Genomic DNA, 13,385 nt, shown 5'->3' with positions numbered 1-13,385 from the left:
AAAATATTTTAAATCACGGTTGTGACGTTCAAATAACAAAACTTATAGATGTAAATTTTTACTCCAAGATTGTTGCAACTATTTTATAATTACATTTTTCATTTTGCTACAGAAAACAGTCTTAATATGCCATATGTATAGTAATCTAAAATTCTAATTTCGTTTATGAACTTCAAATTGTCTTCACATATTTCAGTTTTCCTCCAAACAATTTGTGTTCTCTCAAGTCGACAAAAATCTCAAGGAGCAAATACTAACAAACTAACGATTCATGTGAGGTGTACTCAGATTTATCTAGATTTACACATTTGTTTCAACACCTTCCTACGCCACAAAGCCTTCTTTTTACTCTTACACAGACAGGTGTGATTAATATTATATCAAAGCAAGAAACAGAGTGAGATCTGACAGGCACAAATACACATCGTCATTCTTTGAGTAGTTAGAAATTAACTTTCTTTCTACTTGTAAGAATATAACATGTTAATTACCAAAAACTTGCGAAGACTTGAGAGACGTAGTAATGTGCCTAGCCAACTGAAACTCACTAAAGTAGCACCTAGACTATATTTGCTTGCTGATACAACAGTCTTAGACGTATACGTTGGAAAGTGAAGGAATAATCTACTTTCTGACTAAAACTGTCGACAACCCGTGGTTTGCAGAGGAGGTGAACCTCCAAACAGATAAGGGCTTCTTCCAATACAGATAATTGGGCCCTACCTCGATCGACGCAACGCTGCACTGCAGGTATTGGGACACGACGAGTCTGCCACAATCTAACAATTTAAGGATGGGGATCTTGTACCGACGGTAATATGCTTTCTCCACCTGCAGATTACAGACGGAATGCTGGAGCACGTACATAGCTTCTCTTCTGCTCAGCAAAAAGTTGGCATATATTTCCACGTACAACATACCCACTGGCATGTCATAACGAACAGGCTTTCGACAACAAATCCAAAAGCCTGAACAGGAGCGTAGCTTAGCCAGCATTGCATCTTGGGTTAATCCATGTCGCGGAGACTCATGAAGCCGCGATTGACCGACTTCTATTGGTCCGTACCCTAAAGCGTGCGCAGGCAGGTAAGAAACCTCGTCATCATTGAAGAAGAAGTAGAATATTACACGACAATCCCATCCTAGTTTCTGAGCACAGAGAGTGGTGACGGTAGTCCGGATAGCGATTAGATGCGAGTTAGTCATACACCCCTGAAGAGATCAGACCTTTCACATGACATTATGTTCATCCCACGAAATGGAATGACAGCGAAGTCAGTGGGCTGATAAGGTGACACCTTCGGTCAGGCATAGAAAGCAGAGTCAGTATGTCAATTACATCCACCGTCGGTCAAGTTAAGAGCGCATCTAAACCACCAACCGGACATAGTTAGTAACACATCGGGCCCTTACGAGACAGCACTGGAGGCTGGCCTAACACAAATCCAAACACCATCACATGAAAATTGGTTTGCAGATTAATGGAAGAGAAGTAAAATCCTTAATAGTGGTGGTGTTAAAAGAACACCATAGATAAGAGGCCGACGAAACTGTGCAGACTGTTGGTCAGCCTCCGAAACCATACAAGGTACGCCCCTGTCTCTTCAAGGCATACACCACGTCCATCGCCGTCACGGTCTTCCGTCGAGCGTGCTCCGTGTAGGTAACAGCATCCCTAATAACATTCTCCAAGAAAATTTTCAACACTCCACGAGTCTCCTCATAAATTAATCCACTGATACGCTTCACTCCACCACGGCGAGCGAGGCGTCGGATAGCAGGCTTGGTGATCCCTTGGATATTGTCACGCAGAACCTTCCTGTGACGCTTGGCGCCACCTTTGCCAAGTCCCTTGCCTCCTTTCCCGCGCCCAGACATGGTGAGGACGGTCGGAAAACAAATCCCTACAGAACAGAGACTCAAAGGTAGCACAAGGTGGTAACGAACAAGACAGACAGGAGAGCAATGCTCGGGGGGGTGAGGGGCAAACTCTTTATAAAGTCCTCTTCCTGCTGTTACAGAAGGCAACGGATGTGCTGCCGAGACTAGAGTTGGATTCCAAGTCTCGGAAGGCGGGAAGACGTCCACATTCTAATTCTGGAAGACGAATTGGGCGGGAAATGCAGGGCAGGAACCTCGTTGTCAGGGGACATGGCTCGTTTGACGGGCCTCAATCTCACCCGGGCCAGTGAAATCTGCCAACAGTTCCGGATATCAACTTTCCAATCTAGTTTGCAGGGCATTATTTTATTTCATTTTTAAATACAGCGTCTTGGATAAGCATGTCGCTTAGGGACGATGTGGCCATGTCCAAATTTGGCCTGCCACATCGTACCTAAGCGACATGGCCACTACGATCACTACAATAACAAATATTATTGTAGTTGCCATGCCCTGATTGATTAATATGCCGACGCCATTGATGCTTAGTTCTACGTCGATCTTCAGATATGAAATTCCGTGAGATGTTCTGATGGTGTGTTGCTAGTTTTCTGGTTAGTTTTATAATGCTTGTTGTTGTGTGGGAGTCTCTTGAACTTCGCATTCATGTAATCGACTTGTTCTGAAATCGAAGTTCGATTGCTGGTAGATTTTGAGAACTTCCCCGTTTTTGTAGCGTGTCATGCAGCGTTGTGATTGAATATTGAGTTTGTCGGCCATGGTTCTGGTGTGGAATTGTGCGAGACTGGGGTGTAAGGCTGTGAGGTCTGGAGTGTTCACCATGGTGTCGTGGTCGACGTTAGTAGATCTACCTTGTATAATTGCCGTAAGAAATTTTATTGTGTTGAGACTATTAAGGGGTCAGTCATACATTCGGTTGATACGCAGAGTACCTGAATGGCAATTGTGGTGGCGGATCTCATTCGGATCACACATGTGAGCATAATTTCATAAAATATCGATGCCGCTGAGGAACTCATTGCGTCGCCTTATCTTTTTGGATCTGACGAAGCATGATTTGGACTGAGCTGTTCAGGAACTTTCTTATTCCTGGTGACTCGATATATCGTATAGAGTTGCACGATGTTGAAATTTATAGGATGCACCATCCTCTTTGCCGTGTTTGTACTTTATTCCTTGCCATATATTCTAGAGTTACCGTCTGATTTTACATTATTACTTGAATAACTGTGGTCTGGGGTTGTTGTAAGAAAAGCACAAATGCATGTTCTCTCCCTCTTTGAGCTGATCGCACGTGTTTACATCTGCTCATATGTTTTTATGATGGGTAGTAATGAGCTGAAAGTCATGTGATAAACAGTTGGCTTTTGCTAAAATGGTAATACATGGTGGTACAGTGCAGCTCATTCCCTGGCTGAATGTTTGATTATTTACGACTTGGATGGAGCCCGATGGATTGATTGCTCATAATTCTAAGCAACATTGCTCACTATTGGACATAATTTTAAAATCTTAAAATTCTCTTGATGAATATATTTGATGGGGACTAACAGTTCTTGTTGTTGTCTGAAGCCAGTAGGACTTACAATTGTGATTTTGTAGGTGAATGTGGGGCAGGGCTCGTGGGTCTCTGTGCGCAAGCAATCTCCGCACATGACAAGACTGCGACGACAGCACAGGAGGCAACAAAATAGGTATATTCCTGTTATCATTTCTGACCAGATGTGAATGGTTACATTCATCATTTTAGGAAGATGCGCATTCTGGCGAGTCATTAGAAACTTGTCCATTTTCCTATTAGGATGCTTTACATACACTATAAAACTGCAAATGGACTTTTCAGACATACCTCTGATCAAAATGATCTTCGTGGCAATGCGGCTCTTGTCTTCAGTTGCTGATCTCTGATTGGATGGTCGATGTTAGATCTTCTGGCCGTGAAAATTGCCACAGTTGCGATTGAGAGTCGGAGTGAAGTAGATACTACTTCTGGCATGTTAATCTAGGAAGTTTTTAATGCTCAAGCGCCTAAATATTAGGACCAACTTGAAGAAGTACCCGCCTTTGCAGATAAGTAGAAACTAGACGAGTTGAGTGACTGAATGGTTTGTACTTTTCAGATGTTTTAGTAGGAGTTGCCTCTACAGTACTTCTGAAGGAGTCGTGCTTGAGGAATATAAGAAGTATGTCGATCATGGAGGTAGTTGCCAGGTTCTTCTGGAAGCTCTTCTTCACTATTGACATGGCGGTTTTAGCAGAGTAAAACCATTCTTATGTTACGTATAATTGTTGTCTTGTGATGTAGATTTTTGGAGACGCCTCGTGTATCATCTCGTGAATTAGCTGGGACTGATCATTCGACTGTAAAAGCATTAACAAGTAATTTTTCTAGCAGTAGCTTAGCAAACGCTAACATGACTGCTGATTACAAAATTTTATTTTGCTGTCTGATATTCGTAGATTGAATTAGCTTACATAAAGAGTGCAAGTACCTCATAGCAGGTATGGTATTCTTAATGAAATTTCATGGAGGTGAAAGTACTAGTCGGTGCTGTAAATAAGCTTTCTGGATGTACGCAATCTCTTGGAAGTTCTTAAATACTTTTCCATGCTTAGCTTTTGAAATAATTAGCTCTTCAGATCTTGTCATGTGTGTGGACCTGTCACCTCGATACGTGGCAGGAACAAAAGACACAATTTAAATTTTATTATCCCTTATACTGTCATTTTCTCTCAGATTTCCCATATTAACTATTAAGTATTGTCAGTTACTGCTATGGGTATCCTTGCTTGTGGAGGAAATTTCTGTCATAGTTTGAATCTCCCATTACATCTCAATTGCCCTACTCGATTGACTTTGTTCAGCGCAATTGTCCTTTTCGAAGTTCATCCATCGAAACAGTACCTTGTTCAAGGTTGGAAATTTTGGAGTGCGTTGACCGCCGCATTCTTAATACGACCCAAAGCAATCCCTTGGGTTCTATGGTTGGTGAGTCTGGCTAGATGTTTGACCATGTGGGCAGGTTATGAAAATCACTTAGATTAGAAGCAACATTATAGATCATAGGTGCTCCAGAAGGTGTACCTTTTACTCTTCGAGAAATCTTCGTCGTGCTGGTAGGCACCACTTCCAAGCAGAAAATAGCTATTCCAGGTGAATTTTTGTTTCAGATGTGCTTAGATTTGTTGTATGTGGTGGGGTACTTTCTCAAAATTCTTTCGATCACTGTAAATTCCGCTCACGGATTCACGTAGTGTTTGAAAGATGCTGGATCTTTATCGCTAATGAGTGTTCTGTTTTCGCACTTTCAGAACGCACACATATATTTTGATCTCAGTCAACTGGCATTTTTGCTTTCTCTGCAAATAGCGCATCAGGGGATGCGGGTTACGAATTCTCGTGCAGTCTCAATGTCCATGGACAAATGAGCTTCGAATGAATTGATCTATGAGTTAACGCACCAATTGGTTTTTACTTTTAGTTTTCTGAACGTTCCAACGATTGTGCGCTAGATCAGCAGACAGTACCACGAAAAACCCTGACTTGAGTGGTTTTCTAAAGTCCAGTTCTAGCTGAATGTGGTCTTGCCAAGCAATGCTGGGCATGGGAGTTTCCGTTTGGGCTTACCACTTGTACGAACTCTTTTGTGACCAAGAGAGTTGATTGAAACTATACGTCATTCCAGTTTGGGCCCACCTTCCCTGAACAGTGTCATACTCAATCAATGGAGCACCGGAATTGCTCGATCTATTGGCATCCACCGTCGAAAGCAAGGGGGCTATGATACGGCACATGATAAGTGACTCCGTAGGAATCTCCGAGTCTTCGGGTGAAGCAGAGGCCCTGTTGTCCGCTCAACGAAAGCTCTGGCCTCGTCTTGGTCACAAGGACATTACATGATTACACAGGAGCTGAAAGTGCTTGACGTGGAGCAGTCACAATATAGTTGGTACCAAATCCTATCTTACTGCTTGTACGTTGTGAAAGGTCGATCTCATCAGTGTCATAAAATTGTCCAGCATTTAAATTACTCAAAGGTTCTCCAACTCATGTCACGGACAACATTCTTTGTTCTAGCTCATGTAACAAAACAGAAGCCTGAAGTGCAGTTCTATGGAAAGAAGCACAACCCCGATTCTCGGCCAGCATCCAGCGTGGTTGTTCATTAGAGAATGGTCTGAAATCACCACCTCGAGAGAAATGCCTCTTACTCAAGGCTTATAGCTTGGAAAATGAAGTTGATATTTTCAGTTGTTCACGTTCTCAGGTGTCGTCCAGCGATACGAATGAGTATATGACAGTGGGTTGCACCACTTGGCTTTCCCCTGAAAACCGGTTTGCCATTGCTCTTTGTATCGGTTGAGCCAGCTAACTACCGGTCATTAAAGACGAAGGAGCCGTACTTGGATCCCCGCCTATTGGAGAGAAGGGCTGATAAGAACGCCAAGAACTCTGTCTCTTGTCCTCTTGTACTCCCAACATGTGCATGTAAATAACAGTACTGCCCAATTGTCGCGGTCCATTTTCTGTCGATGCACACAAGCTTCAAGAAGCAGCGCAAGTTACCACTTTCATTGTCTGCAGTGTTGCGGGGCGTGGTGCGGAGAGGAAGTGAAAAAAGGTCAAAAGTGATCAGTATTTGCAAAGGGCTGCTGATGAGGTGGATGATTTGCAATCTGGATGATTCGCAATCCCACTTGCATCTGGATGATTCGCAATCGTCTACTTCTGGTCGCCTGCTCATGAAAGTTATTCCAAGGAACCGATTCATCTAAGAAGGCGTCATTCTCGACGTCTGCTTTCACCTGCGCCTATATATTATGCTCCATGCTTAATGCTTCATGCCGCATCCTTGTTCTTTTGTAGGCGATTTCTGTACAAGTAGGGACTATCGGGACTGGTGTCGAATCTGTGACTATTGCAGAGGATTTTTATTTTTTCGTTTTGTTCTTTTTTGAGCAGTCGATTACTGAATCTTAATTCGAGACCATAAGCTCAATTCAAGCGACATGCAGGAGTCGAGAGAGATCTGGATTGCTTTTTGAAGCTCGATTCAAGATATCTTATGATAATACTCAAATTCAGAACGTACAGATTGTAGATCTAACTTGTCTTGACTACACACTTGAAAACAAATCGTTTTCACGTATATACCCAGCCATGAACATGTTAGAATCCTGAGGACTGTAGTAATACTGTTGAAGACACGCTTGTAACTTGGGGTGGGGTCTGGGCATTCTGCACGATTGCAGTGACAAAAGTCCGAGAAAAATAAGGATAAGATCTAAAAGAAGCTTCTATTTATGATGGCTACTTGAGGTCTTGCATCGTGCTGTCCCGTTCAAAGTTTTGATGAAGTAGACTTGGAGAAGTGGCTCAAGGCTGACCAATTTTAGCCGTGTGAATGTAGAGTCATTGGTGTTATTTTTGCATACATGAGGGTCAAAAGCACAGCAGACGACACTTGCACATTTCTTTTGAAATCACTAGCTAAGCTATAATCCTCTTACTTGCTCAAAGGGTGTCATTACCATCGGATGTATCAAAAGCCTCGAATTTATCATAAATTTCTTTCTTCCTTTTAGTGACCTCCGAGTGATGCTGCGTTTATTGAGAGTCAAAGTTTGGATCCTCGCTATCTTTATCTTTTTGTAGCTTGGTGTTGGACTACTCAGCTGATGAATGCTGAATATGGCATCCTCGTCGGGTGTACCCGTAATACCACAGATAGAACTACCCCCAGGTTTCAGGTTTCATCCCACTGACGAGGAGTTGGTGCTGCATTATCTTTGGCGAAAGACGGAATCGGCGACGTTCTCCATCCCTGTCATCACCGAGCTCGACCTCTACAAATATGATCCTTGGGACCTTCCAGGTGCGCCAGCAATCTCTCAAGCATATTCTTCTTTAAACTGTACGCATCTCTTAGTATCAAACGACCCACGAAATAAAACGTTAACCTGTTCGAATCTATTTCAGAATCTTATTTGTGAACTCTCTCCATCCCAGGCGGTGTTGCGATATTTCTGGGTAGATTGAGTTTAAGATGTATTTATTGTAGCACATACTTCGATAAGATTAATGTTGGTTTGCTCTGACATGCAGGGAAGGCAATTTTAGGAGAAGGAGAGTGGTATTTTTTCAGTCCAAGGGACCGGAAGTACCCAAATGGGGCTCGACCCAACCGGGCTGCAGCTTCAGGATTCTGGAAAGCTACGGGGACTGATCGACCGGTACATACATCACGGGGAACACTGCAGAAGATTGGAGTGAAGAAAGCTCTAGTGTTTTATAAGGGTCGGGCCCCTAAGGGTGTGAAGACTACCTGGGTCATGCATGAGTATCGCTTGGCTGATGGCATCTCCCCCTCTTCAAATACTACTAGAAAACCAGGTTCATTGAGAGTAAGTCTCGTGCCAAATTTCACCGGAATCTAAGAAGCATGCATTTTGATACCAGTTCATACAGTGTAGATACTTTCAAGCTTTGAAATGCTATGCTGAGTGACGTTATTTCAAAAGTCAACCTCTCTCGCTATTTACACGTCAGCGTCATGGATTCCTAAATAAGAAAAAGGTCATCAGATCATGGAAAATGTGTGCTTTCATGAAAAGTTAGGTTTCGAGTCGTCTCGAAATCACACTTCAAGCTTCAAGTTCCAGCATGAATTGCAGATGTGGGGAACGATAACTGACTGATGTCTGGGATATGTTACCTAATTTAGTGTAGATTATTTGGTGTGTGCATCCCCATGCAGCTGGATGATTGGGTCCTTTGTCGAATATTCAAGAAGATTCCGAGTGTTCAAAGGGGGTCTAGCATTGACCTGAATAATTCCGACGTTAATGAGGTTAGATTGGGTTTTCAAGGACTTCAACCATTGTTGTGAGGAGAGATTGCTTTAACTGCAGTAAGTATTTCAAGGCATTGAAGTTTCATCGCTTTGAATATAATTTAAATGAAACTATAAACTTCGTAGATATAGGTAATCAATTGTTGGGCTGCATCAGGATTTCAATTATATTTGTGATGTAATTGATGAAGATGTGGATTTCGATGGGCAGGTGCTTGCATCTTTACCTGAAATCAACAACCGCAGCCTCGTGCTGCCAGATTTAGGTCCCTCATCCAGTGGGATTATGGATCTAGACCCCTTGTGGGATGAATGCGATCCAGATGAAGCACGTTATAAGGACCAGCAACATGTCGACAAAGGAGGAGCACGAGATCCTGATCCTGATCGGGCGAGCATTGTTGCACTACATGGAAACACCATTCGAAGGGTCCAATCCCGATCCAACGAATATCTGGAGACCCTTTCAAATGGTTCTGCTTTCCATCATACAAGCACCCCGTCAGCGCTCGATCATGCCGACTTCAGCAGGGAAAGATCACAGCCTACTGCTACGGTTTATCAATCAACAATAGTGAGCACCTTCCAAACTTACCCCGGTGTACAAAGACATACACAGAGGGATTCCTCAGGATATTTGGATGCAATGCTACCCTTCTGATATATCAACTGGTGCTATGCTCCACTGCAAAAGCAACCGCAGGTCCAAATGCAAGGAGAGGAACATGTAACGAATTATTAAAAGATTCTATGCCATCGCTGATGGCAAGTTTGAAACGAAAGCACTGTAATCGTATAACAGTTTTTTCTTTCTTCTTCGTCTTCTTTGTCTTCTTCTATTTTTGTTTTCAGTATACAATTGTGATGGTTTAATGCGAATAAGGTACCTGTGCGTTTCTGATGGGGACCGTACCGAGGGATGAATCATTGTGTAGCACCGCAACTAAATGTGACCACATAATAAAGCTCTTGCATAAACGATTTTATAGAATTTAAGGACTGGTTCTGTAGCTGCGTGATGTTGCAAAGCTTGAGAGCGAGCCGTCTTGTACTGACTGACTCACAAACAAAGGGTGGGTTTACATTCCGTCTGGTCAGGTGAGAAATCTTAGAATCCATTCAATCTTTAATTTTTGGTTGGGAAGTTAACAGATTCTCTAGAATCGTTAGCTTCATTAGAAAACCACGCAATGATTTTTGTTAATGTTAAAAGGGAATGACTGCTTGCATGACAGCACTTTTCCATGATCGGAGTCCACTTGGGTTGGTTCTTCATTCTATCGAGACACTTCCTGCAGCACCACAACTATCTTTCCGGAGTTTTAGCCTGTGATTACTTTCTACGATTTGGGTCGAAAACAACCCATTCTGATCTTGATCCTTCACTTGTCCGGTTCCAAGTGATTCAGGTTCCACAGATTTCGTGAAATCCACTGATTCATTATCACAGTGGTACAAGGAGCACCTCTTTATTTGCTTCACGGTGATAAGTCCACTAGAAATGTAAACAAGTGAAAGCAACTTTCCTTTTTGATGCAAACTCACCCAGAAATATTATCACAATTTGTGATTCACTGCTCCATGCCTTCCACGCAAGCTCGTGGCAGTGGAAAATATGCACAAATCCGCTTTGTTCAGCTTCAAGGATTCATATGCTGTTTTAGATGCCTCTTGTAATTTTCTAGTATTTTTCTCTAGCTATAACATTTTTAGAATTAAACATATAATTATAATGTTTTAATGAAAGAATTCTTTCTATAATTTCTGCTAATAAAAAAAATGGTTTTTATTTATATTTTAAAGTTTTCAAATTTTCGGTTTTATTTGTTAAGTTTTTTTTGAAGGTTTTTTCCTATTTAAATTTATTTATTATTTAATTAATTTATATTACGCTTTATTGTATTTCAAATGAATTAAATTTGGTAATTTTAAAAGATGACTATGCATGTTTTTAAGTTTTTTCTAAACGATATATTTAAGTATTTTGTAATAGATAAAATCTGATCTATTGTCTAAAATATAAATTGATAGTTTTTTTTGAATGAAAAAAATATCAAAAATATATTATTGCATATATAAAATTTTATAAATGGATTTTTAAGTATTTTATGTAATTTTTAATTTATAAAAAACTCCTTCATTTATATTTAAAATTTAAAATTTATAAAAAATATAATTTTTAATAATGTAAATTTATGAAATAAGTACTTAGTATTTTCAAGATTACTTAAAATATCAAATCCAAAATATCACTATTCAAACCTTATTATTCCGTCATATTTTGTAAAGTATTACTTGATATATTAGTGACGTGTTGAATGATATCAATTTGACCTAACATGCTAACTTAACATTCTACATCCATCTTTCTCACTCTTTTTTGCTATTCTTTATGCTTTAGAAGAAGATTCCAAGCTTTGTAGATAAAAGGCAAAAGAAGTCATTTCGATAGAAATGAATATGCTACAATTATTTTATAGCTAAAAGACTTAGTAAACTTCCAAATGTTAGAGAATTCAAGTAAGATTGAGTACTTTCAAGGCCAAGTTTGGCGCCGCCTCTGAGTGGTCAATTGGTAATAGTGCTAGTATCAATGAAATCAATAAAAAATAGGACATATTCATTGTGGTTGCAAAGTTGGCAGATACATATTCACACTTTAAAAGAATGCATGCTTTGTATGGTGAAATGCCAAATATGACTACTCTTTGTAAGAGGGACTCTATGGTGATAACAAATACTATCCCACCAATATCATTCTGAGACTCTATGGCAGTATTGATTACCAACTTAGTATTAACATTGCTCAACTTAAATTTATTGCTAAAAAAAAATCTACTCAAAGATACCTAAGAGCCTTTATTGTAAGACAAATATGATGAACGACAAGAAGTATGCAAGAAGGATTATAATTTCTTACTCTTGTCTATTTTTCTCAGATCCTTGTCTTTATCACCAACATCACTTTTTATAAGACATCTATTACTTGGCAATACTATTATTGTCATTTTAAAAAAAAGAGTTAGCTACTTATTTCAAAGTTTGAAAAGAAATCTCCAAAGAGACACTACATAATAGCCAATACGTTTGTGGAGTCATCACAATAAAAAATCACTATAATGTTAGAGTGTTGGCTCTATCAAAACAAGTTAATGAGAGAATTAAGGCTTGCTTACAAAAAAAATTGAAAATGAAAGAGAGGCTAAAGAGGGATAGGATTGTCAAGGACAAGAACTAGATGAAAAACAATTCAGACAAGTGAGCCTTCACTCAAAGAGAGGTAACAAAATATAAATAAACAAGTATATATATTGAAAGAGAAACTGGAATGGCTATTGCCAAAACACAAGAAAACTAGAGACCCTTGAAACTAGACTAGAAGCAAGAAAGGACTTGATAAGAGTGAAGAAGCCTTCACTCTTGTCTCTATATATACTATCTAACTAGGGGCTACGTGGCGACGTTCTATAGAACCTCCAATATGTGTTGACTTTGTATGACACATGCCTTGACTTACAAGGCAAGTTTTTTTACGTGTGGGCCACATAGTTAGCTTGATCTTCAAGCTAACAACATGTGTGGCACATGGCCAACTTGTTGACCACGTTTCTAATCCAAAAAGTCAATTAAAGACACCTATGAAGTCAAAGCAACATCTAAGAAGTTTCTAGGAAGCTTCCATATTAAATATTATAGAATTAACTTACTTTTATCTACTTTTACTTACTTCTACCTATTTCTATATGTAATTATTAGCTTACATGATTATGGTCGTGACATTACCCCCCTTTCTAGAGACGAGTTCCACGAGGAGCGGTCATCATATGTTGAAGAAATCTATGATGCGACGAATTGTATTCGCCACATACTCTGATCTCTGTTCTCTTCGAAGATGATTGATAGGGCCTCTCAACCATCGGTAGTGTCCCATACCAGGGCGGAAAGACCACCCAGTTATTTGATCATTGTTGAGGCCTTCGTAACTTCCTTCGAATAGAATATTTGAAACACCATCAGGAGTTGTTCCTACCTCTAGCAAAATCACCAAACATCGGGAGTCCCTTCCCAAATCGTGATACCAAATACGTTGTATCTCACCATCTATTCGAGGAAGAACATGTCGTTCTTGAAGATCTTCATCTCGATTGCGTCGTCTTGAAGGTTGTGACAATCGTAATGTCTCGTCCGACAGGTCAGCAAATGAAGGCTCTTGAGTTGAATCCGCTGGTTGTTGGTTCTCCATCTCTTGAGCACCACTACTACAACGAAGCTACGAACAAGAATTGAAAGTAGAATGTTATCTTACCTAGATGTTGTTTCTTTTATAAAGAAGGTTTTCATCTTGATTTTGATAGATGTCGTCGATGAAAAGCCTCCATCGCCTTTGCTGCATTTGTAAGATTCTTTATTGGCTCCAATGTGCATTCATTAATACCATATCCACGCCAATGGACAAGATATTCTAATTTATTTCGGCGTCGCCTTGAATCTAAGACTTCTTCTACTTCAAACTCTTCATTATTGTCCACTTCTATAGGAGGAGGTGGAGCTTGTCGTCTTCTTGGTATGTCCACTGTCTTATATGGTTCAAGAAGAGACACGTGGAATACTGGATGGATTTTCATTGAC

General features: G+C 40.3%; 2 protein-coding genes across 15 annotated transcripts; one reads left to right on the top strand and one right to left on the bottom strand.

Annotated features, from left to right (window-relative positions):
• Positions 1-430: 430 nt before the first annotated feature.
• LOC112278387 (histone H4) lies at positions 431-2,003 on the bottom strand. Its single transcript, XM_090247466.1, has one exon. The coding sequence runs from the start codon at positions 1,876-1,878 to the stop codon at positions 1,567-1,569; it is 312 nt and encodes a 103-aa protein (XP_090103592.1). The 5' UTR covers positions 1,879-2,003; the 3' UTR covers positions 431-1,566.
• Positions 2,004-2,217: 214 nt separating this feature from the next.
• On the top strand, positions 2,218-9,569 carry LOC112278386 (NAC transcription factor 29). Of its 14 annotated transcripts, none has more exons than XM_090247465.1 (7): positions 2,218-2,476; positions 3,505-3,596; positions 4,023-4,102; positions 4,208-7,778; positions 8,009-8,307; positions 8,661-8,753; positions 8,968-9,569. In XM_090247465.1, exons 4-7 carry the CDS (start codon positions 7,586-7,588, stop codon positions 9,415-9,417), a joined length of 1,035 nt encoding a protein of 344 aa, XP_090103591.1. In that variant the 5' UTR covers positions 2,218-2,476; positions 3,505-3,596; positions 4,023-4,102; positions 4,208-7,585; the 3' UTR covers positions 9,418-9,569. The 14 variants fall into 14 exon arrangements, with proteins under 14 accessions (XP_090103591.1, XP_090103589.1, XP_090103587.1 ...); XM_090247463.1 differs by lacking the exon at positions 4,023-4,102 and adding an exon at positions 2,830-2,877; XM_090247461.1 differs by lacking the exon at positions 4,023-4,102 and adding an exon at positions 2,830-2,877 and having other exon boundaries at positions 2,218-2,495.
• Positions 9,570-13,385: the final 3,816 nt, after the last annotated feature.

Source organism: Physcomitrium patens, chromosome 25, assembly GCF_059467195.1.
Source record: "Physcomitrium patens ecotype Gransden chromosome 25, ASM5946719v1, whole genome shotgun sequence".
NCBI lineage: Eukaryota > Viridiplantae > Streptophyta > Bryopsida > Funariales > Funariaceae > Physcomitrium > Physcomitrium patens.
The sequence above is the reverse complement of the archived record's forward strand: the minus strand, read 5'-3'. Positions and strand labels throughout refer to the sequence as shown.

What these genes read in the sequence shown, in the direction of transcription:
- LOC112278387 (XM_090247466.1), bottom strand. Translation starts at nt 1,878, where the DNA reads ATGTCTGGGCGCGGGAAAGGAGGCAAGGGACTTGGCAAAGGTGGCGCC.
- LOC112278386 (XM_090247460.1), top strand. Translation starts at nt 7,586, where the DNA reads ATGCTGAATATGGCATCCTCGTCGGGTGTACCCGTAATACCACAGATA. An exon ending in TGATCCTTGGGACCTTCCAG is followed by an intron (nt 7,779 to 8,008) that starts GTGCGCCAGCAA and finishes TCTGACATGCAG; the next exon opens with GGAAGGCAATTTTAGGAGAA. An exon ending in GAAAACCAGGTTCATTGAGA is followed by an intron (nt 8,308 to 8,660) that starts GTAAGTCTCGTG and finishes ATCCCCATGCAG; the next exon opens with CTGGATGATTGGGTCCTTTG.